The 27,464-nt window shown below is 45.8% G+C and overlaps 1 protein-coding gene across 1 annotated transcript in view; it reads left to right on the top strand.

The window, feature by feature from the left end:
• Positions 1-27,464, top strand: part of ABCA13 (ATP binding cassette subfamily A member 13) — a 2,590,787-nt gene that overhangs the window by 1,839,165 nt on the left and 724,158 nt on the right. The window contains exon 37 of the mRNA XM_086964984.1: positions 22,614-22,722. Coding sequence (XP_086821110.1) covers positions 22,614-22,722 — 109 coding nt within the window. The remainder of the gene's footprint in view (positions 1-22,613; positions 22,723-27,464) is intronic.

Below are 27,464 nucleotides of genomic sequence, written 5' to 3'. Positions count from 1 at the left end.
TACCCCAAAACCCAAACCCAGCCCTGAAACCTAAAAATACCCCTGTACCCCAAAAACCAAACCCAGCCCTCAAACCTAAAAATACCCCTGTACCCCAAAACCCAAACCCAGCCCTAAAACCTAAAAATACCCCTGTACCCCAAAACCCAAACCCAGCCCTAAAACCTAAAAATACCCCTGTACCCCAAAACCCAAACCCAGCTCTGAAACCTAAAAACACCCCTGTACCCCAAAACCCAAACCCAGCCCTAAAACCTAAAAATACCCCTGTACCCCAAAACCCAAACCCAGCCCTAAAACCTAAAAATGCCCCTGTACCCCAAAACCCAAACCCAGCCCTAAAACCTAAAAATACCCCTGTACCCCAAAACCCAAACCCAACCCATAAACCTAAAAATACCCCTGTACCCCAAAACCCAAACCCAGCCCTAATACCTAAAAATAACCCTGTACCCCAAAACCCAAACCCAGCCCTGAAACCTAGAAATACCCAAACACCCCAAAACATATACCTCAGTACCCCAAAACATATACTCCTATACTCATACTTATTTTTAAAATTACTTAAATTAATATATTTAATTCATAATATTAAAAAACATAAATAAATATATTTATTTACAATTAATATTAATTAAATTAATTAAATAATATTAAATAAAAATAATATACTTACCTATACTTACGTTGTAATGGCATGCGTTGTAATAGCATCTGCTATGTAATGTCATGCGTTGTAAAGGCATGCGATGTAATGGATCCAGCGTTGTAAAAGTTGCGTTGTAATAGAAGTCCATTGTAAAAGTTGCGCTGTAACGGTGCAATACCGTTATAGGTGATGTAGTATAAAAGGGTGTAACCAGTGCATGGAATAGGTATGATTTATAGTTAATGTAGTGTGGCGAGTGATGGGACAAGACTGTTTTTGGAAATACTCGAATTATAGTAATTTGAAGGTGGTGCTTAAATTATAAATTGAGTTATAACTTTATAACTTGTAATATTTGTGTATTTAAAGTTGGGGTTTTTTAGAAAGAATACATAAGGCATTTCTAACTATCAACCGGCATCTGCTACCATGGGACAAATTTAGTCTAGTGCTATATGTCACACTCTGATTTCCCCTTACATCTTCTAAAAGTCCCTCTGCATCAATGATCACACTTTAGATAGAAAATGTCCCTCCTTCCTCTAGGACAAAATGTTCATATCACCCATGAGAATGTTTTGAAGGTGCACCTCAAACTCAAAATCCCAGCATTCAGGTAAATATGAACTGGAGGATCAACTTTCTCTGTCAAGACAGCAAGGCCTTGGATAGGAATTATTCCCAACCTATTAGCCTTTTGCAAAGGACTAAAGACATGGCCCCAATTTAAAGGCTCTTATTGAGCTGAAAAATCAGCTTCTTTCTCACCTGGGATCCGTGTGTGGCAAGAAAATTTGAAGAAAGAAACATGACTTTCAGGGAATACATAGCTTCACAATTATGCACTTCCCTAATGATTTGCCTTTCCTGCTTGCTGTGCTATGATTTTTACAATTCTGATTCTCAAGCATGTAAACTCCCTACACATATACTCTAATTGTAAATTCTGTGCTCAGACATCACAAATCTAAGTGATAGTACACTACTGATGTGGTTAAAAATCCCACAAAACTCCTTTACATGTGTTCCCTCACACATAAATGATGCATTATGTTCCTTCACAACCTTAATAATCTAACTGAAGTACGTATCCAAAAATCTAGAAACAATGGCATCACCTGTCAAGTACTGGATGCTTAGAAGGTCTGTTGAGTCTCCTTCATTATTGTTCAAGAAAAGGTGACTCCTCCCAGTAGCCATGTTGACAACCTGAACTGAACTGTTCATATGAAAAGTGTCTAGTATCTCCTTAAGTGAGTCCCAGATAGGAAAAAAAACAGAAAGGGTAAAATAAAAACCAGTTTGGCAAACCTGTAGCTCCAGATTGAGGATGGAGAGTAATATTGCAGCAATTAGATAGGCACGAAGTCCCTTTTGACCTCAAGGGGAGAAAAGCATCTAGAAGTATATACAGTATAAGTAGCAACAGCGAGAAGAAAAATCAGGCACAGAAATAGTTGTAAGTGGGTTCAGAACACCGCAAAAACTAAACGAACAAATGAGTTGCAGTGCATCCATCACTCGGAAGTGCTACATTATGTATGATTGAAGCAGTAACTGAAATCATATGAAAATATTCTATTTCATCTAGGATTCAGAGCCCCAGATAGCATTCTATGGATAACCATCATCTTGGAAAAAGGAAGATGTTAGGACTTGTTCATTCCCCTTTCGTGGAAGTCATGGCACTTTACAAGAAAACCCATGTTTATCATCCTTTGCCAAGCACTGAATTCCACAGTCCCACTGCCACCCTTCATGCTTGGAACTCCATGCAGCTCATGGAATAATGCATGGAGATGTCAGTGCATTGTGGGTAGTGTTGATGTTTAGCCATATGCTGAGCACAGCCTTGAACCAAAAGCTGCCTGAGAGCATGACAAGCTTACCATTTGACCCTAAATACATGTAAACTCTATTAGAAGAATCTCAGCACTACTCTAGCAACGCATAAAGTTGTGTTCAAAAGCACATCAGTGCCAGGCAGGTGTTTTGTAAAACCATTGACAGTGTAGACAGATCTTTTTTCAGTTCATCTGGGATCCTACTGAGGTTCTTAGCGCTGTTTGTTGAATCATGTGTATTAGCGAATATTTTGGTACTTCAGTCACATAGATGTTGGACAGTGCCTGCACTATGGTGAAACTTTGGGCCCATCGCAGAGTATGCATCATGCTCAAAAGGATAAACCAATCCTATGCACATGTTGGTCGCACTGAAAATTACTCTTAAATATGGTAATAAACTTCAATCAAACTTGAGGTGCAGGTGGCCATTGCATGCAGAATGTTCCTCTCTAATATCACCACACAACGTGCCATATCTGCTTTAAACAGAACTGACAGAGAATATAACTACATCCCAGTTTAATCACAGAGTTCGTATATCAAGCACCTAGATGGCTACTCAGTTAATAGCCACTCCTTATGAGAAGAGGTGCAGGCAGATATTTGTTACATCACCCTTAGTAGCAGCAGATGTACATAAAAACAGTATGGGCCAACACACAACCGATTATCGCATCCTTTCTCTTTCATAGAGTAACACACTAGTTGTCTGCAACAGAAAAAAGAAAGTTGAAAAGCACTAATAGCCACCACATTATACAATACATGTAAAACATGACTGTTTGTGCTAATGCCTTGCAAATGCCTGGGTGCATACACAATACATGGAGACTGTAAAGGTTCTACGGGCACCACATGCTCTACACTTCCGATAGAAGATGAAGATAAGTCACCAGCATGCACTACAGGGTTTTATGGTTGGTTTGTGTGTGTTTGGCCCCATAAAAAAATTAAATTCAAGGGCTGTACACAGCGCCATTACTGTTGCTTATGTTGTCTTCACAATGTTTAAAGGTGAAGTGTGTGTAATGTCTACGAACTAGGTTGGATAAATCAAGAGAGAAAATTCAGAGCAATTGAAACTGTCCACGTATGTACAATATATAGCAGGACTGAGCTTTCTGCTTTGACATATTATATATGATTCAAGCCTTTCATCATCTTATCTGGCTTCCTGTCAGATTCATAATGTGTGGTTGACAGCATCACTCTGATCTCTTCCTTGTTTGACTCAATTAATTAAGCCTCTGCACTTGATTTATATATGTCTTTGTTCACTCTCCTTCCCTGGTAACCTATTTTTGACATTTTTTAATTGCATGCTCACATTACTCGTTCAGAATTGTCATCACTTAATTTAATATTCTAACTTGATTTGCATTCATAACTATAAGCCAGAGTTGGGGACATATTTTACTGTCGTTAGCACTCAGATTTAGACTTTGCAACCACTAAATAGTATTTCTTTCTGTATCAATCATATTATAATAGTTTGTAGACTTTTACTATTTACTAAAATGAGATTGCAACCCAATGCCCATTCGATATTTGAAAAGTGCATGCTGTAGTGGTTCCTACCGCAGTGATGTAAAATGTACTAATATTTTGTAACTGTAATCCAGTCACAAATCATTGAAAAGTTACTGACTCCCAAATTGGGGTGGGAACCCATTTGCAAAAGAAAAGAGGAGGAATCTCTTGGGGCTGCTTCCCCTTTGTGAATTAAAAGAAAAAGTTTGATGGGAAGTAGGTAGTTGGCCAGGGAAAGAATGCCGACAGTCAAATAAACATTTCAAAAACCTTTTTTTTTAAAACATTGATAAGCGTGGCTCAAATCCACCCGAGTGACTTACTGCACTCACCTATAATTACCATATAGGAAGTCAGCCGGACAGTGGAGAAGAATAAACAAAAGTCTTTATTAGGCCAAACAACACTCATATGAGAGGGCCCTGTCCGACCTCACTCCTAGGAGTGCGAACGAGAGGACTGACTCTCTGCATCACAGCAATACATTATAATGCAATACAGTAACGAGGGGTACGCCCCTTGTGGAAAATCACTGAGCCTCAGACCAGTGTACAATGCTCTCATACAGCAGGCATCTGCACCTGCAAGGGATACATTATTATCTCTACTCAAGGCCATGGAGCTAGGCTTCGGCGTCTCTGGGCATGAGAACATTACTGATAAAGAGACTTGTTAGTTTCGGCCACAGTAAGCTGAGAAACGAAAACTGCTGTCTTAGTACATTTCTGTATTCCTGCGGGAGGGGCATATGAGCGAGCAGGGCCCGCAGGCACAGAGGGTTTACACAAAATGGTGGCACACAGGCTAAGCTAAGAAACTAATATGGTCACACATACATTTGAATATAAGCAATGAGTGAGAATAGAAATTCAGCATAAGTGCACATACGAACTGCATTAGTTAGTCATATGATGCTAACTCGCACATCATCATAGGGTAATTAGGGCATCGAAAAGTGAATTCTATCAGACCCTCCTTTTAGCATCATTGGCTAACTATAGCCTCATTTATTTGCAAAAGGTAGTGCCGACATCCATTCTAGGGGCAGGACTTTATATCTTTAGTCTAGAACATCTTCTGCAATAAACATTAACCAACTTGCATCAGCAGGAATTTCAGTCATCATAGAAGTGGTATATTGACCAGGTAACTTCTTTTTAGGACGCATATTTGCAGCACACATTGAACAACATGGAGGGAGGCAATATATGCAAAGGCAGCAAGTCAGAATTACACTCACCACTCCGACCAAACCCATCAATATTTTCCAACCCCAGGAAGAGAAGGCACCCCAGAGCCACCCTTGTAGGGACCATGTCCCATTATCCTGGTGTAGTTCAGTCGCCAATCTATGTAATTTCTGTACTGCCAAATTAACAGTCGGGGCGGAGTCAGGAATATAAACACAACAAGACGTCCCGATGACGCGACAGGCCCCACCCCTATCAGCCAGTATGACGTCAAGAACCATCCTGTTCTGGATCGTAAATAATCTCATAGCCTGAATTTCAACGGATATATTAGTCGTAATGTCGGCTTCAGTCAGAACCACCTTTTCCATCACCCTAGACAGTCGTCTAATAGCCCTGCTGTTAAATATCGGACCCCAGAAAGGAAGCAAACCCTTAGAAAAATCAGTCCATTGTTGGTACGAAGTGTCTGTCTGATCGACGTCATCTACCTGAAGTTCCCTCCTTTTTCGCTGCTCTTGTGGCTGTTCCTGAGGACTGGGAAATCGACGATGAGTTTTGTGGTAATCGGAGGGAGCCACATACACAGGGGGAATCATATAGGCCAGGTAGCACACCCCACCCCAACCCTCGGGCAACCATAAGTATCCACTATCACCGCAAATGAAATAGATACTGGGTGGGGCAATCAAAGAGGGGCTAACGGGCAAGCGTATTGAAGCAGTCACATTGCAGGAGCTATTACCAACTTTTATAGGACCCCTTCCCTCTATACAGAAAAATGGAGAAGGACCCACCACAGCCAAGGGAATCAGAGACTTGGAACTGTCGTTACTCTTCGGGGGGTGTCTGTAGGACAAAGTGGCATTCAATTTCAGGAAACTATCTCTCAGTCTGTCAGTATTATTTGGTGTCAGGGATCGACCCAACTTTTTCTCACAGGTCTCTATAAAAGTTTGATCAAAACGCCCATCAGTATATATTCGTCCAAGGGAAGATGAAGGCAGAGGGCGTACTCGCATTGTCATTGTCCACCCCCTATTCTGCAGGCGGGGAGTCAGGGAATCTGGCTGCTGGAAATATTTAACAAGACCTATAAGAGTATACCACCCCACACAACTATTCACTGGCGTTAAAGGGAGAGCGAGGAATCTATCTTTCTTATAGGCAGCAGAAGGTAAAAGCCCGCAAACCCAACAATCTGTCAAGTTGGTAGTGGCGTGTGCATGGTGCAAAGTCTTAATAAAAACATTGTCCTTGTAATTTTTTCGCATCATTCTTTCACCATAATCAACAGTAATCATATTATGTTCTGGAACAGCGGTGGGTGTGGGTGCGAACACATGAACGGGATAAGCTTTATCTAGGAAAAACAATATTCCAAGAGTCACTAGAAAGGCAATCAGAATGATAATTATAACCACTATCTTTCCCTTTCGGGGAAGGGCCAACCAGGGGGAAGCAGGCTCAGGTCTCGGGGGAGCTGCAAAGGGCTGCTCCTCATCAGGAATGGGCCGCCCAAAGGGATACATTCTGAATAATCTTAGTACCAAAAATCAAAAAGAAAAATCACACTACTACTAAAAAAAATAGTCCCAGACAATCCTCAACCGGCCAGAGGGGTTCTTCAACCCTTAAAAAGGGATCTTCTCCATGTGTCCTTCAAAGCCTCACAGGCAGGCTTTTACCGTCCATACCTTATTCCACCGATGTTGTTCAACAATTCAGAAACAAGGGGAGCACTTAATTCGGGCCCCGCACCACCCTATAGTCTCAGAGAACACAATCTTCGGCTAAACACCAGGGCTCTTATAAGTCCATCCCTACCACTAAATCTTCTTGTTCAGGAAATTCGGGGCCTCAAATTATAGCGAGTGCTCCCTGGCACTTCAGGATCCGTGAACAAAACAGGTGTATCTGCGGCAAACGCTGGACTTTCTGATGTCTCTTCACTAGTAGCAAGAGGAGTAGTAGAGCTCACTGAATTCTCTATTCCGCTACGCTCTTCTCCAATCAGTGAAGCATCCGAGAAAGGAGCATACCTCGGTATAGACTCGTGCTCTTGATCAGCGATGCCATCCTGGACCCATTTGTCATAGGGTAACGGAAGCGGGACTCGCTTTACATGTGAGGCGTGTGTCCACGCTTTCCTGCCGTCGATCCGAAGCGCCGTGCGCGTGGTGAGGAGCACCTGGCGCGGCTCTGACCACATTGGCTCCAGACAAGACTTCCGCTGGTATCGTCGCACCACAACCCAGTCCCCTGGGTGGATGGTGTGTCCAGGCCCCTCCGGCAACGGCTTCAGAGTGTCTGCTACCTGCTGATGAATAGAACGAAGATCTTTAGTCAAAGCATACAGATAATCTGTCAACAGAGGGTATGGTACTTCAGAGAAACATTTAGGTCTGGGCACTCCCCAGATATTGGCCGGACGGCCGAATACCACCTCATGGGGGGAGACGCCCATCTTTGCATTTACAGTGACTCTCGTTGAAAGCAGAGCTAAGGGAAGTGCGTCTGGCCAACGGAGACCTGTACTCTCGCATATCTTGGCCATTTTTAGCTTGAGCGTGCCGTTAAACCGTTCCACCAGTCCTGCTGCCTGAGGATGCAAGGCTGAGTGGAACTTCTGCGAAATGTGCAAACCTTTGCATATTTGTTTCACTAATTCAGCATTAAAGGACGTACCATTATCACTCCAGATCACCCTAGGTAATCCGAAACGGGAAAAATACTCTTTGATCAACATTTTAGCAGTAGAAATGGCTGTACAATCCTTCGTAGCGTACGCCTCCACCCACCTACTAAAAGCACATACGACTACCAGGACGTACTTCAAGTTATTGACCCTTTCCATTTCGATGTAATCCATCTGGATCACCTCGAAAGGGAAAGAGGGGGGTGCGAAATTTCCAGTTGGGACGGGAGTACCTTTTCCAGGATTATGTCTCAAACACACCATGCACTGACAAACCAAATTAATGGCCATTTTAGAGATATTTTTATTACTCCACACCGGGTCTAACAGCTTACAGATGCCCTTGGCGCTCACATGGGCAGGCCCATGTGCCATCGTCACTACTGGAAGAACATACGCATTCGGTAGCAACCATCGTCTCTTGTCTGTCGTGTCTGTCCAACATTCATCCGCATCCAGTCGTCCCTGCCCATCCTTCCATGCTCTCAATTCCTCGTCTGTCGCTTTTCCTTGTATGTTCTTGACACTCTGTACAGTGTCTGCAAACATATGAACATCTGGGACCCATCTAGCTGGCCCTGCCACAAACATCCGTGGTAATTTTTCTCTAGCAGTTTCCTTTGCTGTCTCATCAGCAAAAGCATTGCCTCTTCCCACATCATCCACTATTGTCTTGTGTGCGCTACATTTTATCACAGCCAGTCTTTTAGGTAGTGTCAGTGCCGTTAGCAGTCGTAATATCAGTGGACCATGTTGTATTCGTTGGCCATGGGAAGTCAAAAATCCCCGTTCTGCCCAAAGTCGCCCATAATTATGAGCCACGCCAAAGGCGTATTGGCTATCAGTGTAAATGTTCACATCTAGCCCCTCACTCAACTCACATGCTCTCAGTAAGGCAATAATCTCAGCAGCCTGGGCAGAATTGTAAGGTATTCTAGAAGTCTCCACCACCGTCTGTAATGTTGTTATTGCATATGCTGCTGTCGATGTACCGTCTGGTAATTTAAAACAGGACCCATCAACATACAATTCCCCATCTGGTTCCTCCAAGGGCCTGTCTGTCAGATCCACCCTCCCCTTTGTCTCCTCTTCAGTCCTGTACAGACAGTCATGTATGTCATCGTCTTTTGTATCTGTGTCTGTAGGGATAGGTAACAAGGTGGCGGGGTTCAGTGTAGCACACCTTTTAATCGTTACATGGGGTGCAAAAAGAGTCATCTCGTAACCCGTCAGACGAGCACTTGTTAAATGCTGCGTCTGTGTTCTGTTCAGCAAAATGTCCACAGCATGCGGTACCATTACTGTGAGGTCTGATCCCAGCACGAGCCCTGCCGATTGTCTTATAGAGACCGCAGCAGCCGCCGTGGCTCTCAAACAGCTCGGCAGCGCTCTTGCCACATTATCGAGCATTGCAGAGAAGTACGCACACGGTCTCTGCCTCCCCCCAAAACACTGAGTTAAGACAGACAACGCGCAACCTTCCGCCTCGTGCACGTAAAGAACAAAAGGCTTCTGGTAATCAGGTGTTCCAAGAACTGGCGCAGAACACAAAGACGTTTTTAGTGACTCAAACGCTTCTTGACATGCAGGGGTCCAGGGTAGGGGCTCGCGCACTTCTTTGGTAGTCAGATACAATAGGGGTTTTGTTAGTAACGCATAGTTAGGTATCCACTGACGACAATACGATGTTATGCCTAAGAACGCGCGCACCTCTCGCTGCGTGTTAGGGACCTGCATGTTAGTGATCGCCTTTATGCGCTCTGCCGTCAATCTCCTCCCCACTTTCGAAAGGAGGTGACCGAGATAGGTGACCTCCGTTCGACAGTATTGAAATTTTGGAAGGGACACTTTATGCCCCCTCGCAGCCAAATGATGGAGTAATTTCACAGTAGCATCCCGACAACCCTGTTCGTCATCCGATGCTATTAGGATATCATCCACATACTGCAACATGACGTTGCCAGGTGGAAGTTCCAGCTCATCCAATTGTGCCTTCAGCGCTTGACTATAGATACTCGGACTCTCAGTGTACCCCTGAGGAATTCTTTTAAAGCGGAAGCTTCGGCCAGCCAATGAGAATCCGAAGAGGTATCTGCTCTCTTCATGTACTGGTATGCTGAAGAAAGCATTTTTCAAATCTAGGACAGAGAAATATTTAGCCAAAGGGGGTATCATTGTCAATATTGTTGTAATGTCCGAGACCACCGGATACTGTGGCTCCACTACCCTATTTACATGTCGCAAATCAATCACAAATCTATAAACATCAGGAGTATTATCAGTAGCTTCGGGTGACCGTCTTTTGAGGATAGGTAAAATAGGGCTGTTGCATATATTCGAATCAGTCTCTTCCACTACACCAGACCGTATTAAATCTTGTATTATTTGCAACAAGGCCTTCTCCCCCTCCCTAGGAATCCTGTACTGTGGAACTCGGGGCAATTTCGCTCCCACCTTCACTCTTATTGTCACCGGAGCAATGTCCATTTTACCTACATCCGTATCATTGACAGCCCACAGGCTGTCGGGTATACCTTGGAATTCAGGTGGTAATGGATCGTCTTTCGAAAAACACTGGAATGGGCGAGCAACGTTCGGGCCCAGAGTAAGGTACACGCCGTCTGGAGAACAATAGATGGTGGCGTGCAACCTTTTTAATAAATCTAGGCCCAACAAATTTTCCCCACAATTGGATGTCAATAGAAACGGTGAATCAACAGTAAAAGGGCCAATCGTCAACGTAAGAGGTTTAGAAATGGGGCTAATCGCCGGAGTTCCTGCAAAACCCACGGCGATGTTATTCTTGCCAGACAGAGCCGCCCCTGGGACCCGAGAACGAGCCACTGAACTTTTCATTGCACCCGTATCCACTAGAAATTTCTGTTGAGACCCCATTAAGTCAGCTTCGACATAAGGTCCCCTCTGATCAACTTCCATAAGTACTGGTCCCATGCTCTGTCCTACGCTGTCCTAGTTGTGGGAGAACCCTGTCAAATCGTCCACTGAGTAATCGTCGTTGTAGTACTGACCACCGCCCCTCTGCGACTGTTGTCTGTCTGCCCCGTTGTCAAAGTAATTGCCTCCCGGTCTCCCGCCTCCTTCTGATCGCGCAGCCTGTCTCCCAAAATCACCACTACCTCGTCCTCGTCCTCGTCCAGGGCCGGCACCTGACTGGAGCAGTGGGCAATCTCGCCACCAATGCCCTTCCTGCTTACACTTGGTGCACTGATTCGGTCCCGGCCTTTCCCTACTCTCACCTCTCCCAAAGCCGCCCCCCCGACTCGGCGCTGCACCTCTCCCCCTTCCTCTAGCCACTTGCTGTAACAAAACTCTCGTCTTCAAATCCTTAGCCTTCTTTTCCTGCTTGTCCTTACTCTCATTTTCCCTGTGTTCATAATACTGTGCCATACTGAGGATACCCGAAGGAGAGGACGTTGTCCATGTACTCTCCGACGCTTGCAATCTAGCGGATATTTCAGGCAATAAGTTCGTAACAAACCTATTAACAAAAAGCCGCAATCCGCCATCTTGTGACACATCCTGTCCACTGTAATCCATAAACGTCTCCTCAAACCTCGTAAAGAAATCTGAGACCGCTTCATCCTTTTTCTGCTTACAAGCCGTCAACTTGTCCCAATCTACTTTTTTCGGGGGGATGAGGGAGTGCATATACTTTATTATGCGCCCTGGTAAAGCTAATATTTCAGCCTTTGGCTTCTCTCCTGGCTTACGCTCCTTATCCCAATCCTGCAACTCCTGCCATGTACCTCCCAGTTCCTCCGTATGATCCGCGCCTTTCACTTGCCGCCACACATCAACCGGGACCAAAAGCCCGAAAAACAATTCAACATCGGCCAACGTCATCACAGTAGAAGACGCCGCTTCCGTAAGCTCTTTGTAATAGGCAGTCGCATTCTTTCTAGAATCCGGTAGCTGGGCCTTCAATGACAACACCTCACTTCTCTTCCATGGCGTATACACCCATTGCTCCTGAAAATGTGCATCAATTCTGTTCCTGGTAACAGCCTTCGTTACCGGGTCTAACAACTCGGGGACCTCGGGGTGAAAAATAGGGTGCACCTCGCGCATTGGGTGGAGACCTGGGAAGTGGGGTGTACCAGCAGAGGGTAATTCATTCCTGTATTGCAATAGCGCACGCAGACTACTCATCACTTCTTTCACCCCTGTGTTCGTTCTATATGCTCCAGCCTGTATATCTCGTAAAACCGCCGGAGCCACACCTCCATATCCCTGCTCCCATAGCGGTATCAATACATTGGACATGTGCCACAAAGCGTGCTGCTGCATCAAGGGCTCAAAATCTTTCATAGTGGACCAAATATCTTCGAACGAATAAATATTATTCCTGGCCCACTGACATGCCTGATTAGCCACCATACTCTTTTCATCTAAACCAACTGTAGAACGCGTAAGCAACTTCCGTACCTGCGAGAGTAATCCGCTACCTGCGCCTCGACTCGGCGTTAGCATCTCCTGACTGGGGGTGGTACTAGCTGAAACAGTAGGGAGTGCCAAAGAAAATGGTGAGGGTGCAGGTGAAGTGGTCTGGAGTAGAGAAATGAGGGGTGTCGAGGGCGAGGATAGTTGGGGGGCACTTGCTGAAGGACCCGGAACGGCACTACTAGGGGCTGAAAGTGGTAAGGAGGGGTACAAGGGCTGTGGGGCATAAGGGGGAGGGGGTCGGGTATTCAAAATGTCCTCCATCTCATCCGGGTCGTCCTCTCGCACTACATAACTTTTATTTTCTTTCAACCTACAAAGTCTATCTGCGCGCTCCATACGTAGCGCATTCTCATTCCCCACCTGTTCCCTCGCTTTCTGCGCCATAGTCTGGGTGGATATTTTATAAGCCTCTTTCTCATCTCTCAGCTTGCGCTTCCTGGCCTCTTTCTGCCACACTCGCAAAGAATCAAACATACTCTGACGGCTACGCCTAGCAAACAGTTTGTCTTGCAAATAATCCAACTTAGCTTCATCAAAAGAACCCGTCAAAGGCCATTGTAGATCCACATTATCAGCAGTGTACCGATGCCACAAAGTACCAAACAAAATCGGGACCAGTCCATGTTTGACATACATATCAAAACTCGGTGTCCCTTCAGGGGGTGCAGGTTGGCTCTCGGCCAGTCTAGTATCTGAGGGTCGACAACAGCATCCAAAACATCGTAACTTGCTAAAACACGGCATCTTTACTTTGATGTAAAAGTAGCACTTCTCCACAAACTACGTTACCTTGAATCACAAACTCGAGCTCGTTCACACACACACATCTAGACATACATCGGAAAAACCCACACATACACAAATACAATACCTCCAAACACGTGTTACCAAATGGGACAAGGCCCGTCGACCAAGTCCTGGGGAACCTGGACTCTACCGCAGACCGAACAGTACGCTAACTGTTCTGAGGACGGGGAACAGATCCGCCACCCGTGCGGCACTATGGATCACTGCGCGCTTTACCGCGGGAAACCCAGATCTCACCTCCACTGAACCACCACACTAGGAGTTCAGGGTAAGTACCGGAGTCTACCCACAATGAGCCACGCCTTCACCACAGTACCATTCGGTCGGATCGCTACAAACAATTACCTCTAAATGCATCCCCAACCTCGTCAAGTCTGTCAGAGCACCAACTCGTACTCTGAGTTCCCCGGAGCACACTAGCCCCAGGAGCACCCCGGCTCCTCAAACCATCGGAGACACTCTAGTCTCCCGGAACACTCCCGTTCTTGCAACAATCACAGGTGGACCACTCACCTTCCGTAGGCGGCACCGACCTCTACCGTTCTCCACCTCCGGCTGCCAAGACCAACACGGTCAGCTTCAAGTTCCGCCTTCTGGACCCCGGCGTAAGATCCGAACCGGGACCTCTCCCGATCAGCAGGGTGGGGCAGCGCTGCGAGAACCAAGCTCGGCATCAGATGGGTACCCGGGCCCACCGTGCCGACCAGCGGGTCCCCGGTCTTCTGCTACCCACTTACGGGTGAGAAAGATCCTTATCGCGGGGTCCCTATTCGGGCGCCATCTGATAAGCGTGGCTCAAATCCACCCGAGTGACTTACTGCACTCACCTATAATTACCATATAGGAAGTCAGCCGGACAGTGGAGAAGAATAAACAAAAGTCTTTATTAGGCCAAACAACACTCATATGAGAGGGCCCTGTCCGACCTCACTCCTAGGAGTGCGAACGAGAGGACTGACTCTCTGCATCACAGCAATACATTATAATGCAATACAGTAACGAGGGGTACGCCCCTTGTGGAAAATCACCGAGCCTCAGACCAGTGTACAATGCTCTCATACAGCAGGCATCTGCACCTGCAAGGGATACATTATTATCTCTACTCAAGGCCATGGAGCTAGGCTTCGGCGTCTCTGGGCATGAGAACATTACTGATAAAGAGACTTGTTAGTTTCGGCCACAGTAAGCTGAGAAACGAAAACTGCTGTCTTAGTACATTTCTGTATTCCTGCGGGAGGGGCATATGAGCGAGCAGGGCCCGCAGGCACAGAGGGTTTACACAAAATGGTGGCACACAGGCTAAGCTAAGAAACTAATATGGTCACACATACATTTGAATATAAGCAATGAGTGAGAATAGAAATTCAGCATAAGTGCACATACGAACTGCATTAGTTAGTCATATGATGCTAACTCGCACATCATCATAGGGTAATTAGGGCATCGAAAAGTGAATTCTATCAACATGCTCTATTTTCTATAAGGAAAATGAGTAGCATTTGTAAAAAAAGTTTACTTTATTTAAAAGCAATCACAGACACATAGTGCTTTGCTGACCCTACACAGCAACCATCCGTGTGATTGCCACCAACTGAGGTGAGTCGCAGTTTGCAACCTACCTCATTTCTGATCCTGAGCTAGGTTGGATCACTGCCCACTATGAACCAGTGGTATGAACTTTCAAACCAACCTATTAGTACATAGGTCAATTTGTAAAATTCTTTACTGGTCACAAAAAACTGGTTGCAATTTGTGACACAATGTTCCTGTGTTATAAACACATTAGCATAAAGTAGGATTGTCTTGTAATTTCTGTTTACTCTGTTGTCTCAGTCCTTATTGTAAAATATTGGAATATTAGTTGACAGGAGTACGTACCACTACAAGTAATATCCTCAATACTTGGTAGGGTGAATCACTAACATCACTATATTAACCTGAGCTCAACCCCCTGGTAGCTATGGCACAGAGAAGATAGGTTTAACTTAGAGACATGGTGTAAAGTGTTTATACTTTACCAAAACAGCAATAAAGTCATAATGCAACACAAGAAAAATCCAATGTAACAAAAATGGCAATATGTATAATAAATAAAATGATACCAAAATGATAAAAATAGAATAAGGGAAACTAGAGTTATGGATGTGGAAAGTTTAAATATGAAAATAGCACCAAAAAACTTTAGCTGCCAATCGTGTTATCAGGTTGCACTTGACAGATACCTAGGTGTAATTGAGGGCTTACTGCGATGGAGTACACGTCAGATACAGGAACCAGGTTCCATCTGCCCAGACGTTTTACCTTTGTACATAGTCTCTGATATGAAAGTCAAAGGTCTGCAGTGGGTCAAGCCTGTGGCTGAAGAGAGCTCCACAACATTGGATAGCCACTGGAGAAGGTCTTGGTGAAGCCACAGACTTTTAGCAAGAAAGCTCTGAGCAGGAGAAATGTGAATTTTGCATCAAAGGAAGGTCCCTCACCTGCTGAATACTTTTGCTGCCTTTGCCTTGTGAAGATTTGTTTGTCTTGATGGTTGAATCTGAGGAGGCTCTTGAGAGTCTCTCAGGAGCGTCAATTTAAAAAAATAGAACATTCTGATTGGCCCAGGGAGCTTTTTCCCTTGGGTCATCTTAATCTTGTGGGTGTCAGACTCCTGCGTGAGCGATCATCCTGATAGGCTGGCAGCAACATGAGAAACATTTTACTGACAGACTTTACAGGACTCAGGGACTTAGGGGCTGATTATGATAGCGTTTTTTCCTCATCCCCCGGGCCGGCAGAAGCCACCGCCGGCCAGGAGGATGAGGAAAAACCGCTGCGGAGCCTCCAAAGACCCACTGCCAAATTAGAATGGCGGGGGGGTCTGGAATTCCGTCCGCAGCTTTTCCGCCGCAGTCGCCTTCCGACCCCGGCGGAAAAGCTCTAACATGGCTGGCGGTGTCTATCAGACACCGCCAGCCATATTAGGATGGTGGTGAATACATGCTTTTCCACAGCAGCTTTTCCGTCGTGGAAAAGCATACGGATTTTCACTTCGGGGGCCCGTTGCGGGCCCTCTGGGTGAAGGGGGGTGGGTGGTGCACATGGGGGGTACCTATGATACCCCTATGCATTTGCGTGCACAAAGCGGCAGCACTGCGCAGTGCCTGCTGCTTTGTGCATGCAATGCGATGCATGCATTTTTAGCCTTGGGGCGGGTGCAGCTTGAAGCTGCACCCGCCGCAATGTTAAAGATAGAGGATGTGACCGCCACCCTGGCGGTCACATCCTAATCTACTTGGCCCCTGGGGATGTTCCCTCCTCCTCAGGGGTCACGGACGGACTCAAGTCCGTCCGCGATCCTATTGACCCCCTTAGTACCCTGTCCTGAACTTGCACAAAAAACAGTATAGGGGACAGGGTAGGGATACCCTGCCCATATGGGAGCCATGCGGGGACCAAGAGGGGGCCACTAGAAAAAGAAGGGTTCCAAAATGCAAAATCCACATGCATTTTCCATATAATTCTTTAAAAAGTGGTACTGCAAAAACTGCTGAACGAGATAACACCAAATTTGGAGGAAGCTAGACCTTGGTCCACAAATTGTACTTTCTGTGATAGGTTTAAATGTTTAGTGGTTTTTGAGAAATTAAGATTTAAATGTATTTTTATATCTGGATGGTTGGGTCCGCGAGAGGCTAGTGAGAGTCTCCACAGGGCACCAATTTAAACAAAGAGAGTTCTGTTTGGCCCAGGGAAATTTTTTCCCCCTGGGCCATCATGCTCCCATGTTAGTCAGACTACCTTGGGAGTCAGTTCCCACAGGAGTGAGCGCTCTGATTGGCTGCCAACAACCTAAGAAAAATGTTGCTGTTAGCCGTTACAGAACTCGGAGACTTACTATCCTGTCCTCAAATTTAAAAAAAATAGTATAAGGGGGCAGGGTAGGGATACCCTGACCCCCTAGGCCCTATTGGAGGGACCCAGAGGGAGCCTCCCCCACACTGGGCCAAAAAATAATAATTGGCTCCCGTAGGATTGCAGAAAAAAGAACATAAAATGGCAGCCACAATTTTTTAATACCCCACTGATTGCCTCTCTCCAGCCCAATTAGGGCCTCGGGGACCCCTTACACTGGGGCCATGAATACTTAAGGGAAAGGAGGAAAACAGGACCCCTGCAATTTTTTGATTGCATTTGGCCTCGTGGGATGTGGTCCTCTGGGCCTATTAATAACCAGGGAGAGGAACTGCTTGCCCTCCTTCCCTGTATAATTGTATTTGGCCCCAAGGGATGGGATCCTCAGAGCCAAGTAAGCGTTCGGGGAGGAGGCTACATGCCTCCTCCCCTTAATATATATGTTTTGGCCATAGGGGATGGAGTCCCTATGGCCTGAAAGCCAACCCTATTCTGGGCGTGCCAAAGGCTGTGCATGGTGGGTGGTAGACAGCCATCTTGGAGTTTGTCCGCAGGGCCCGGTGGCAGGACAAGCCCTGTGATCACTCCTTGCTGAATACAGCCAAAGACTGTGAGCAGCGTGAGGTTGGCTGTCTGGAGGGAGTTGGAAGCAGGGCATGGCTGCGACATAGGCTCTAATCCATGCCATGCACGAGCAAAGCTGTGTGGGCCATTGGGTTGACTGCCTCAGGGTAGCTGCATGCGCGGAATTGGACACAAGGCCTGGCTGCAAGGCATGCCCTTATGTGAACCCCATGCTGAGTGTGACGAAATGCCGTGCACAGCATGAGGTTGGTTGCTTTTGGCGGGATTGGCTGCCTCAGGGTGGGTTGTCCAACCCCCTGCTGTGCATAGCCAAAGGTTGAGCTCAGATAGTTGGCTTTACAAATGGTAATAAAATATTACTTTACGTAAAAAAAACAAAAAATTCGCTGAAAAAAACAAAGGTTAAAGTAACGTCAAAGTTAGGTGTGATAAAAAGATTTGTTCTTGTTTAAAAACATCTCAGAAATTCACTGAAAAAAACAAAAGTTAACGTAATGTTATAGTGAAGTGAATATGTCAGTGACAACATTATCATTATTGTTTTGAGCTAAAAAAAAAAAAAAAATTCACCAGTTATAGTTAGCAGAGCTAACTATAACTAGTGCCCTGCCATGCAAAGCTCATGACTAAGGGTGGGTGTAAAATCCGTTTCGCGGGCGAATTTGCAGATTTTCCGTGATTCGGTAAAATCCGCGAATCAGCGGGGACGAATTTTCAGCCAAGCAAGGGTTACAGCAGCAGGTGCAAAAGTGGAACCTAATTTCTTTGTAACCTTTTACAAAAGGGTTACAAACAAATTAACTTCAACTTGGACACCTGCTGCTAATTGCTTCCTGGCGCCTCGTCGCCTACTTGCAACTATTCTCTGACCCTGCTCTGACCCTTGAAGCGGGGTCAGAGAATAGTTACAAGTAGGCAACGAGGCACCTGTCCAAGGAATTAAACCTCATCAGGAAGCACTTACAGATATAAAAAACAGGAAGAAGGGAGAGGATGGCAAATACACCCATTTTGAGTTGTCAGGAGGGGTTAAACTAAAAGAGACCTTTACAGCACAATTTTCATATGCATTTTGCTAAAAATAAAAAGCTGTATGTTCTGTAGGGGCAACTCAGGAATCTGGCCCTTCAGAGATCCGGCCTCTCTTTCTTTCTCTCGTTCTCTCTCTCCCTCTCTCTTTCCCTCTCTATCTATCTATCTATCTATCTATCTATCTATCTATCTATCTATCTATCTATCTATCTCTCCCTCTCCCATAAACGACTGCATGGGTAACTTCGCTATGCAAGCGGCTCGCGAAGACGCAAAAAGCCCCGCGAACACGCAAAAAACCCCGCAAACACGCAAAAAACCCCACGAACACGCAAAAAAACAAAAATCCGCAAGTTCGCACAAATTCGGGAATTTTGCGGATTGCGAATTCGCAAATTCGCCCATGCTTACTCATGACCTCATACATTACATCACTTACATCACTCATTTATGATATTAGAATATAATAAATGATGTTCTAATGACATCATTTATGATATCAATGATGGCATCTCAAATGACATCATTGATGACATCACTGATCCTTAAAGCGTGCTTTTTGTGATTTAGTGTATATCCATTCAGTAGTTTTCAAAAATGCATGTAAACTTTCCAGGAAGGAGCTGTGTTGACCTAACTGTTTTGTTGAAAGTTTAGTGAAGATTTGTCAGATTTTCCAAGAGTTACCCTAGCCTTATAGCTGCATTTGCAATTTAGTAATTGTATGTATACTCTGATAACAGCAAATAGCAACAAATTACTGCTGTTTTGTTTAAAACTGGAGTATCAACTACATCTGATATAGCTATGGAGGTTGGTTCAGCAAAATGCTTGTTACGGTGTTTCGGAACTGGTCCTTTTTGCAGGGTCATCCCCCAATATTTTGCCTTTCTCCTGTATTTGTTTTTACCTGTTTTTGTTGGTTTTATGACTCTTGGAGGTTTACCATTGCTGATCAGTGCTAAAGTGCATGTGCTCTCTTTTGTAAACTTGGTAAGATTGACCTACACCTGTTTTGCATAATTATTTTACCTGTAAGTCCCTTGTATAGGGGTATCCCATATACCCAGGGCCTGTAAATTAAATGCTACTAGTGGGCCTGCAGAGCTGCTTGCGCCAACCACCGAAATGACCTTATTAACCTGTCTCAGGCCTATGCTGCTGTAGGGCCTACATGTGCAGTTTACTGTTGCAGTGATGTTGCACTTAAAGTCTTTGCCACACCTGAAAGTCCCCTTTTTCTACATATAGGTCACCCCCTAAGGTAGGCCCTAGTTAGCCCTATGGGCAGGGTGCAGTGTAGGTAAAAGGTAGGACATGTGCTTTTACTGTACGGCATGTCCTGGTAGTGACAAACAGTCTATTTGGTTTTTCACTGCTGTGAGGCTGCCTTGTCATATGTTTGCATTTGGAATTCCCTGATATGTACTTCAGCGTTAATTTCTGATATAAAAGGGGTAGCGTTGCCATGTTTGGTATGTTTGGAACAGTAGTGGTAAATCATGTCTATTGTTGAAAGCAGATTTGTTATTACTATTTTAGAAATGCCGCTTTTAGGAGGTGGCATTTCTGTGTGCTTATGACTCTTTGTGTCCTGTCTGGTTGTGGATTCAATGTCTGGTCTAGACTGACAGGAGAAGTGCATTCACTTCAGACAGTCACAAGGGGGATTGAGGTGTGTCCTGCCTTTTCGGGGTGACTCAGCGCAGGGCTGAATAGACCCTGTCTGCATTTAGAGTGGTAGGAGGAGTTTTCCTTGCACCTGAATAGGCCTGGTCTGAATTTAGAGTGGTGGGAGGAGATGCACCTGCACCTGAACAGGGCTGTGCCTGACTTCCACAATACTGTCTCTGCCCCCATGTAGTAAGTCTGGGACTAGGGCTTGATATATGAATTGGGATTTGTGCACTTCTAAAAAATGATTGAAGTGCCCCAGAACAAAGACTTCTAGAGTATAAGTACAGGGACTGTGACCCAAAATTTTAGACACTGCATGGGACTGGTAACCAGATGCTGCTGGCTCTACAGATTGTACCTTACCAGAAGGAACGGTGATGCTGCCAGAAGGAACCGCCATTGGACTCCTTTGCTCGTGCTGACCTGTGGCCTGTGGAAAGGACTGTCATTTTATCCGCAAAGGGCCTGATGTGCCGGCCTACTGCCGATTCCCTGGGTTGTGCCCCCAGCTGTTCTCCAGAACTGAGTAGAGCAGCCCTCCCTGTTTTTCCAATAGCGCATGGTGAGCGCTGTGTTCTTCACCTATGTAGGTGAAAAAGGAAGCATGTGGAGTGCTCTGTGTTCCCCTCTTTTTTTGATTTAAAGCGAGTAAGAAGCACTTTACTTGAGCATCGGCCGCACACTACGGTCTTCCAAGGCCCGTCGTCTATCCTGCCCTCGGTATAAGATCACATCAAAAGGAAGTAAAGCCTTTTCTGTCTTAGCCCCCCAGCTTTGGAACAAGCTACCCGAGCGTCTCTGTGAGGGACCCTCCCTGCTTCGTTTCAGGAAATAGCTCAAAACTATCCTGTTCAGAGAATCACTAAACACAGCTTAACTCACGCTCGACCCCAGTGTCGTCTAGCAGCACACCTTTTCTCCCTCCCTAGTGCTGAGAGACCTGCTGGTGATTCAGCGCTATACAAATTTCAATTAACAATAACAATAACAATAACAATTGTGTGAAGGTTCCGGTGCTTGCATGTCGTTCTGCACTGTCCCGGTACTTTCACTTTATTGTTCATAGCTCTGGTGCTTGTGGGTCATCGTTCACACTCCGGAAGCCTCTCAGGGCTACCTGAGGCTCCTGCAGCGAGGAGGAGAAGTGGCCTCTGCCGCAGCATCACCCAGGTCCAGCCCCGCCCATTGCTGGACAGAGTCTCATGGGCTTGGGTGAGCTGCGGGTCACACGGGGACAGAGGAGGAACTGGGGGAGCTGCCTGCCGCAAGGTCACTGGGCCGACGTGTTCCCTTTTCACTATACAGCCCGTCAGCCGAGCGGGGAGGAATCCTCGACGGCAGTCCCGCTTAGCTGCATTTATTTGGGTAAAGTTACTGCCTTTGTAATAGCAGCACACTGCGGGCAGCTACTTTGTGGTCGATCCACGAAGGGGGACCCAGCGAGGTTGACCTGCAAAGATAGGCATTGTGGCCCCTTCCGTGTTGATACATAACTGGGGGCACCAAGTGGCTTCACACTTGTCTCTGACTTCCCGGTCCAGAGGGACCATAATTAAAACGAGAGTGATGTAAGCATGAAGGTTACCGTAAGGCCCCAAGTAATCATGCAGTACTTTTGGTCTACGATTGCTGGAGGCAGAGCCGGACTGGGAATAGAAACTGGCCCCCACCCTAGCAGCCTACCGGGGAAACGCACGGTGCCCCCTATGGCAGTCCGCCCCTGGCTGGAGGACTGGTTCAGAAGAGTATTTTTGGTTCTAAATCTTCACAACTGCATGGGCATGGTGGGTAAAGTGCCGTGGCAGCTCGCAGTGGAAGTTCTGCCGGGCGTTGAGGCAGGGGGGAGGTAGGCCAGGGTCGGGGTAGTGGAGTTGGACACACAGCGGCATGGAGTAAGGCAAGTAAATACATAAATACAATTATTTACCTTGCGCTCGCTCAGCTGCATCGCATTCGCAGACACTGACGATTGACAATTGATGTCAGTTTATGTGGCAATGATTGCATGCTCACAGATTAATCTGTATTGTCTATGAGTAATTAAGATGTCTCTGTTAGTCCCACAATGAATTACGTGTCACAGGTATTTTTATATATTTTATAGTGGCTCAACAGAATAACACCAATTGAAAAAGTTGATTTACAAGTAATTTACAATATTCCCGCAATATCCATGCGTATAGAATGTATCTTTATTTTAATGTGTATGTGTAATATCTGTTCATCCCCTTTCCTAGGTTTGGTACAACCACAAGGGATTTCACGGCCTGCCATCTTATTTAAACCAGATGAACAACATGATCCTGTGGCGGAACCTGCCCTCGACGGTAGACTGGAGACAATACGGTAGAGCTACATTTCTCGTTTCACAGTCGGTCTATTCGGTATAAGTCGGCTATAGCTAACGCGCCTCGCGCTGCTCTCCCCGCTGCCTATAAAGCAGTCCTCCTCCCGCCCTAAATATCTCTGTGGAAGCGTTTCCGCCTATTATGCAGCGCCATACCTTCCGAGATATACTGATAGCCTGGGGAGCGGCGGGAAACTTCTAAATAATGCAGCCAGCCCTTGCCCCTGAAGATTGAAAGTTGGTTTTATTTCACAATCTATGAATGGTTATGATTCTGTCGCCACGAGTCAGTGATTTGGTCATTTATATCTAGAAGAATATCTATTAGAACTCTCGTAGCGATATTTTCCTTTCGTTTTGCATGCAGGCAGTGGCATTCAGGAGTACCGGATGGGATTATCGAATCAGGAACGTGAGAGGGTGACAGCTTCAGGTGAGAAGCTGGCACCGGACGCGGATCGTGTCTTCGAGGTGGCTCTTACCCTTGAAGTTAGATCGGATGAAAAAGCTTTTCTTTCTTTCAAAACAACTATGTTACCTTCCCATGAAAAAAGGACATTTGTTTTTTGTTGGAAATATTTGACCAAAACCTTTTTACCGACGAAAGCCTATCAGTTTTTGGAGATGAGAGGGAAACATTCTCTGCTGACATCTGTTGTGGCATGCAGGTCCAATCTCTTGACAAACTAACTCCGCCTTTCATACTTCTAGTGTAATGAAACGTGCACCATTACATTGGGGGAATCAAAACACCGAGGGGGCAGATTTTCCACTGTTTCACTCATCAGAGTGCAGCTGCCGCAAATGCTGCGCTGCGTGAAAAGAAGAGAGTACCAGAGCGCCAATTTACTGAAATAAGGCACTCACCTCCCCTTTCCATTGCGCCTGCGCTGAAATCAGCTGCCGTGTGCCACGGAGACAGCTATGCGCCATGGTGCAAGGGTGTCTCAGGGAGTTTAGCATAGGTTATAGGTTTTGTACTGGAAGGAAATCCTTCCAGTACAAAATATTATGCATAGACTGACTTGAACCACTTGCTCTCCCTATATGTGTGCTGTACAGTGCAGCATACGTACAAAGTCAGAAAAGGAAGGTGAACTGAAAGCATTTCTCAATTTTTGCGCCTACTTTAAAAGGGCGCAGTTTTCTGATGCTAAACCCTCTCTACTTTATTTATCAAAATGTGTTTAGCATTAGAAACCTTGGATGGGTGCATGGGCACGGCCATGCTCCACCCATGGTACGCCCCCTGGTGCTAAGTAATACAAAGCAGCGCTATGACCTGAGTTGCGTAAGTTTCACTTTATTTCCAGGGCTAAGCTATTTTAGCATTGGAAAGTAAATCGGGAACAAAGGTTTTCACCCCGATTTGTGTCACTCTTGTGATGCAAACACGGCGCAAAAGCTTGGTAATTCTCACCCCTGGGGTGGGGGTCATATTTATGGCAAAGTCGCACAGTGCACTGCAGCAGTCACCTTGCTGTGCTGCACTGTGCGACTGGGTAAGTACAGAAATGTGCTGTAATTAAGGCATACCATGCCTTCCTGCATTGTCTAGCTCCAATGCAGGCACTCTTGCACCATGTGCAAGGGTGCCTGCGTTGCTTGCAGGATTGTTTTTGTGCGGGAAGGGACACCCTCCGCCTCAAAAACAATCCTTAGAGGCATATTCCTCCACTCTATGTGCTGCACACATAGAAAGATAAACTCACGAGGAGAAATAGATATTTCTCCTCATTATGCCTTTCCTGGGGAGGAATATCTTTTTGGCTCATTCCCAGGTTTACCAGGTTTGGTAAATCTGCAAATGCATCAAAAGCCATGGGAGTGCATCTGAACACCCATGCAATGCCCATGGAATGCCTACGTTGTTCAGAGTAATTCAACACAGCGATGTGTGCTGTGTTGCATTACTCCAGATTTTTGAAGCCGTTCATAGCCACGCAAAGTGGATTTGCGCTGCTTCAAAAATCTGACTTACGGTTTGTGTCTCTCTTGCACCACGTTGTTTGGTTCAAGTGTAATGTACAGCGGATCATAAATATAGCCTCTGATATTTACATCACCTATAGAGTGGAAACACTGCTACATTAAGCCCTATATATAAAAACAATCTATTTTATTATGTCAGTTTGATTAGGTTGCCCAAGTGATCAAAAGGCTACTATTTTGTGTTGTAATTTGAAACGTTTTGCTACATTTATTTGGGACACAGGTTCACAATTGGTACTTTTGACAAGGACGATGGCTAAATGTGGCCCAGAATAAAAATGTTGTGCTGAGTATGCATCACAAAAGAGTTACGCAAGCCGGGCAAAACATTTTTTAAATTAATTTTCTTTCCAGTGCAAAGTTGTCTGAAAGTAACACAAACCAGTGCAAATCAATGCTTGGGTTAATCCGCATCAAGGGGACTTTCCATGTGTGGTACATGGGCATTCCCATGCAACCACTCATGGATTTTGACACAAACCCTATCTACTAACAGTAGTAGGCAGTGTTTTGCTCCAAAAAGTAACACCACTTTAACCTCATAGATGCTCGTAAACAAACCTCCCCAGTGCTGCGCTGTCCATTGGAACTAGTGCTGAATGAACGTTCAATGGACATGCTCAGCACTGGGGAGGTAGTGCTGCCGTCGGCCAACGCACCGACGCAGCACTTAAGGGGTTAAAGCCGGCGTTAAAATGAGAAATTCTAGTATTTCTCCTAACCTTTCTCACTTTGCAACTGTGCTGCAGTGTACAGCACCTATTCAGAGTGGGACAAACTTTAACGTTTACCTAAGGTGCAGTATTTTGTACTGGAAGGATACAGTATGATTAGTGGGGAAAAGGGGAATGCTAAAAGACCAGCAACAGTATTGGTAATATTTTCTCATCTCTGAAGTCTTGTCATGCCTCATTAAGGTCAAAATAGTACTGCTGCCACTGTCCCTTTAACCAGGGAACTGCCTAATAGCTTCATGCCTTTGTACCATTACAACTCCTAGTGCCATCTCGACCTTAGGTGGTTTATTCGGCTAATCACACCTACCACCACAGAAGCAGCAGTTTCCTTTACTGTATCAAGGGCCTGGATCAGTAATCATTATCGTGTTCCATAATTAAGGTTTTGAAAGATGTGACAAGGGGTATCAGCATGTTTGAACTAACAGGAGTACAACAAGAAAAGTAAAGAGACATCCATGGATCCATGGATGAAATGTGAGGACTGCACTTTTTTTGCCCCGGTGATGCTCTAACACATTTGTACTCTAGGGCCCATTTCTTCTGCCATTCATAATTTCCGCAATAGGGTTATGCCACCAGGACTTGGAGCTTCATCCATCCCCTCATGACCCTGGCTCTAGTTCTGCACATCAGAAAAGAATGGAATACTTGCCTCCTCAACGAGCCCTCTTCCACTTTCATGAAAAGACACAGGCTCTGAATCCTGGTGACCTCACCAATAGGCACTTCTCCAACTCTTCATGTGAACACAATTTTAGATCATTTAATAGCTTTTTCTAGTTAATATAGCCTTGTAGTCCGCCATAGTGGGCTATACCCATGGGCATCCGCAGAAATGTTTCCAGGGGGGGGCAAAATTTTAACTTCATCACCATCCTCCGACATGATTGAGCACAAGTATTAAATACATTTAATAAAAATTCTAATAAGACAAAAAGCTTAAATAAACAAAGAAACCCATAGGGGGAACAGAAAAATCTTGTGAGGCGCCACAGTAGATGATGTGGCAACTACCATAACACAGAGGAAAAAACTAAAAATGGCCAGAAAAAACAAAAAAATTCTATATCAGGTTGACGTGGTTCTAGAGCATGGGTACTCACAAACTTTTTCTCGGGGGGGGGCAAATTTACAGTGTGGTTTGTGGCCGAGGGCTGCACCGGTGGGGGCGGGGTCAGTGGAGGAGGGGGTTGGGGCTAGAGCAACAAAAAAACTATGACCATGAGGTTGAACACATGCCCCTGCAGCGGACGCCTTCATCCACTGAGCCACCAGACCAAGCATACACACATCTCTCTCTCTCTCTCTCTCTCTCTCTCTTACCTCTCTCTCTTCTACCTCTCCCTATCTCTCTCTCTCTCCCTCTCTCCCTCTCTGTCTCCCTCCCTCTATCTATCTCTCTTCTCTCCCTCTATCTATCTGTCTTCCTCGCTCTATTCATCTCTCTTCTCTCCCTCTCTCCGTCTCCCTCACCCTCTCTCTCTCTGTCTCCCTCCCTCTATCTATCTCTCTTCTCTCCCTCTCTCTGTCTCTCTCCCTGTCTCCCTCCCTCTCTCTGTCTCCCTCCCTCTGTCTCCCTCCCTCCCCCTCCCTCTATCACCCTCTCTCTCCCTCCCTCTCTAATTATCCCTCAGTCTCCGTCTCCCTCTCTGTCTGTCTTAGTCCCTGCCGCTGTCTGTCCCTGTCCCTGTCTCTGTCTGTCCCTGCCTGTCCCTGTTTCCCTCTCTCTCCCTCTCAGTTTCTCTCTGCCTGTCTGCCCCTGTCTCTGCCTCCATCTCTCTCTGTCTGTCTCTATCTCTATCTGTCTCCCTCCCTCCTTCACTCTCGCTCTCCCTCTCACTCACTCTGTCTGTATCCCGCTCTCTCTGTCTCCCTCTCTCTGTCTCCCTCCCGCTCTCTCCCTCTGTCTGTCTCCCTCCCTCTGCCTCCCTTCCTCTGTCTCTCTCCCTCTGTCTCCCTCTCTCTCCGTCTCCCTCTCTTTCCTTCTCTCTCTGTCTCCCTCCCACTAT

This window comes from Lissotriton vulgaris, chromosome 4_1 (genome assembly GCF_964263255.1).
Source record: "Lissotriton vulgaris chromosome 4_1, aLisVul1.2, whole genome shotgun sequence".
Taxonomy (NCBI): domain Eukaryota; kingdom Metazoa; phylum Chordata; class Amphibia; order Caudata; family Salamandridae; genus Lissotriton; species Lissotriton vulgaris.
Note: the sequence above shows the minus strand (reverse complement) of the source record. Positions and strands in the feature narration are given on the sequence as shown.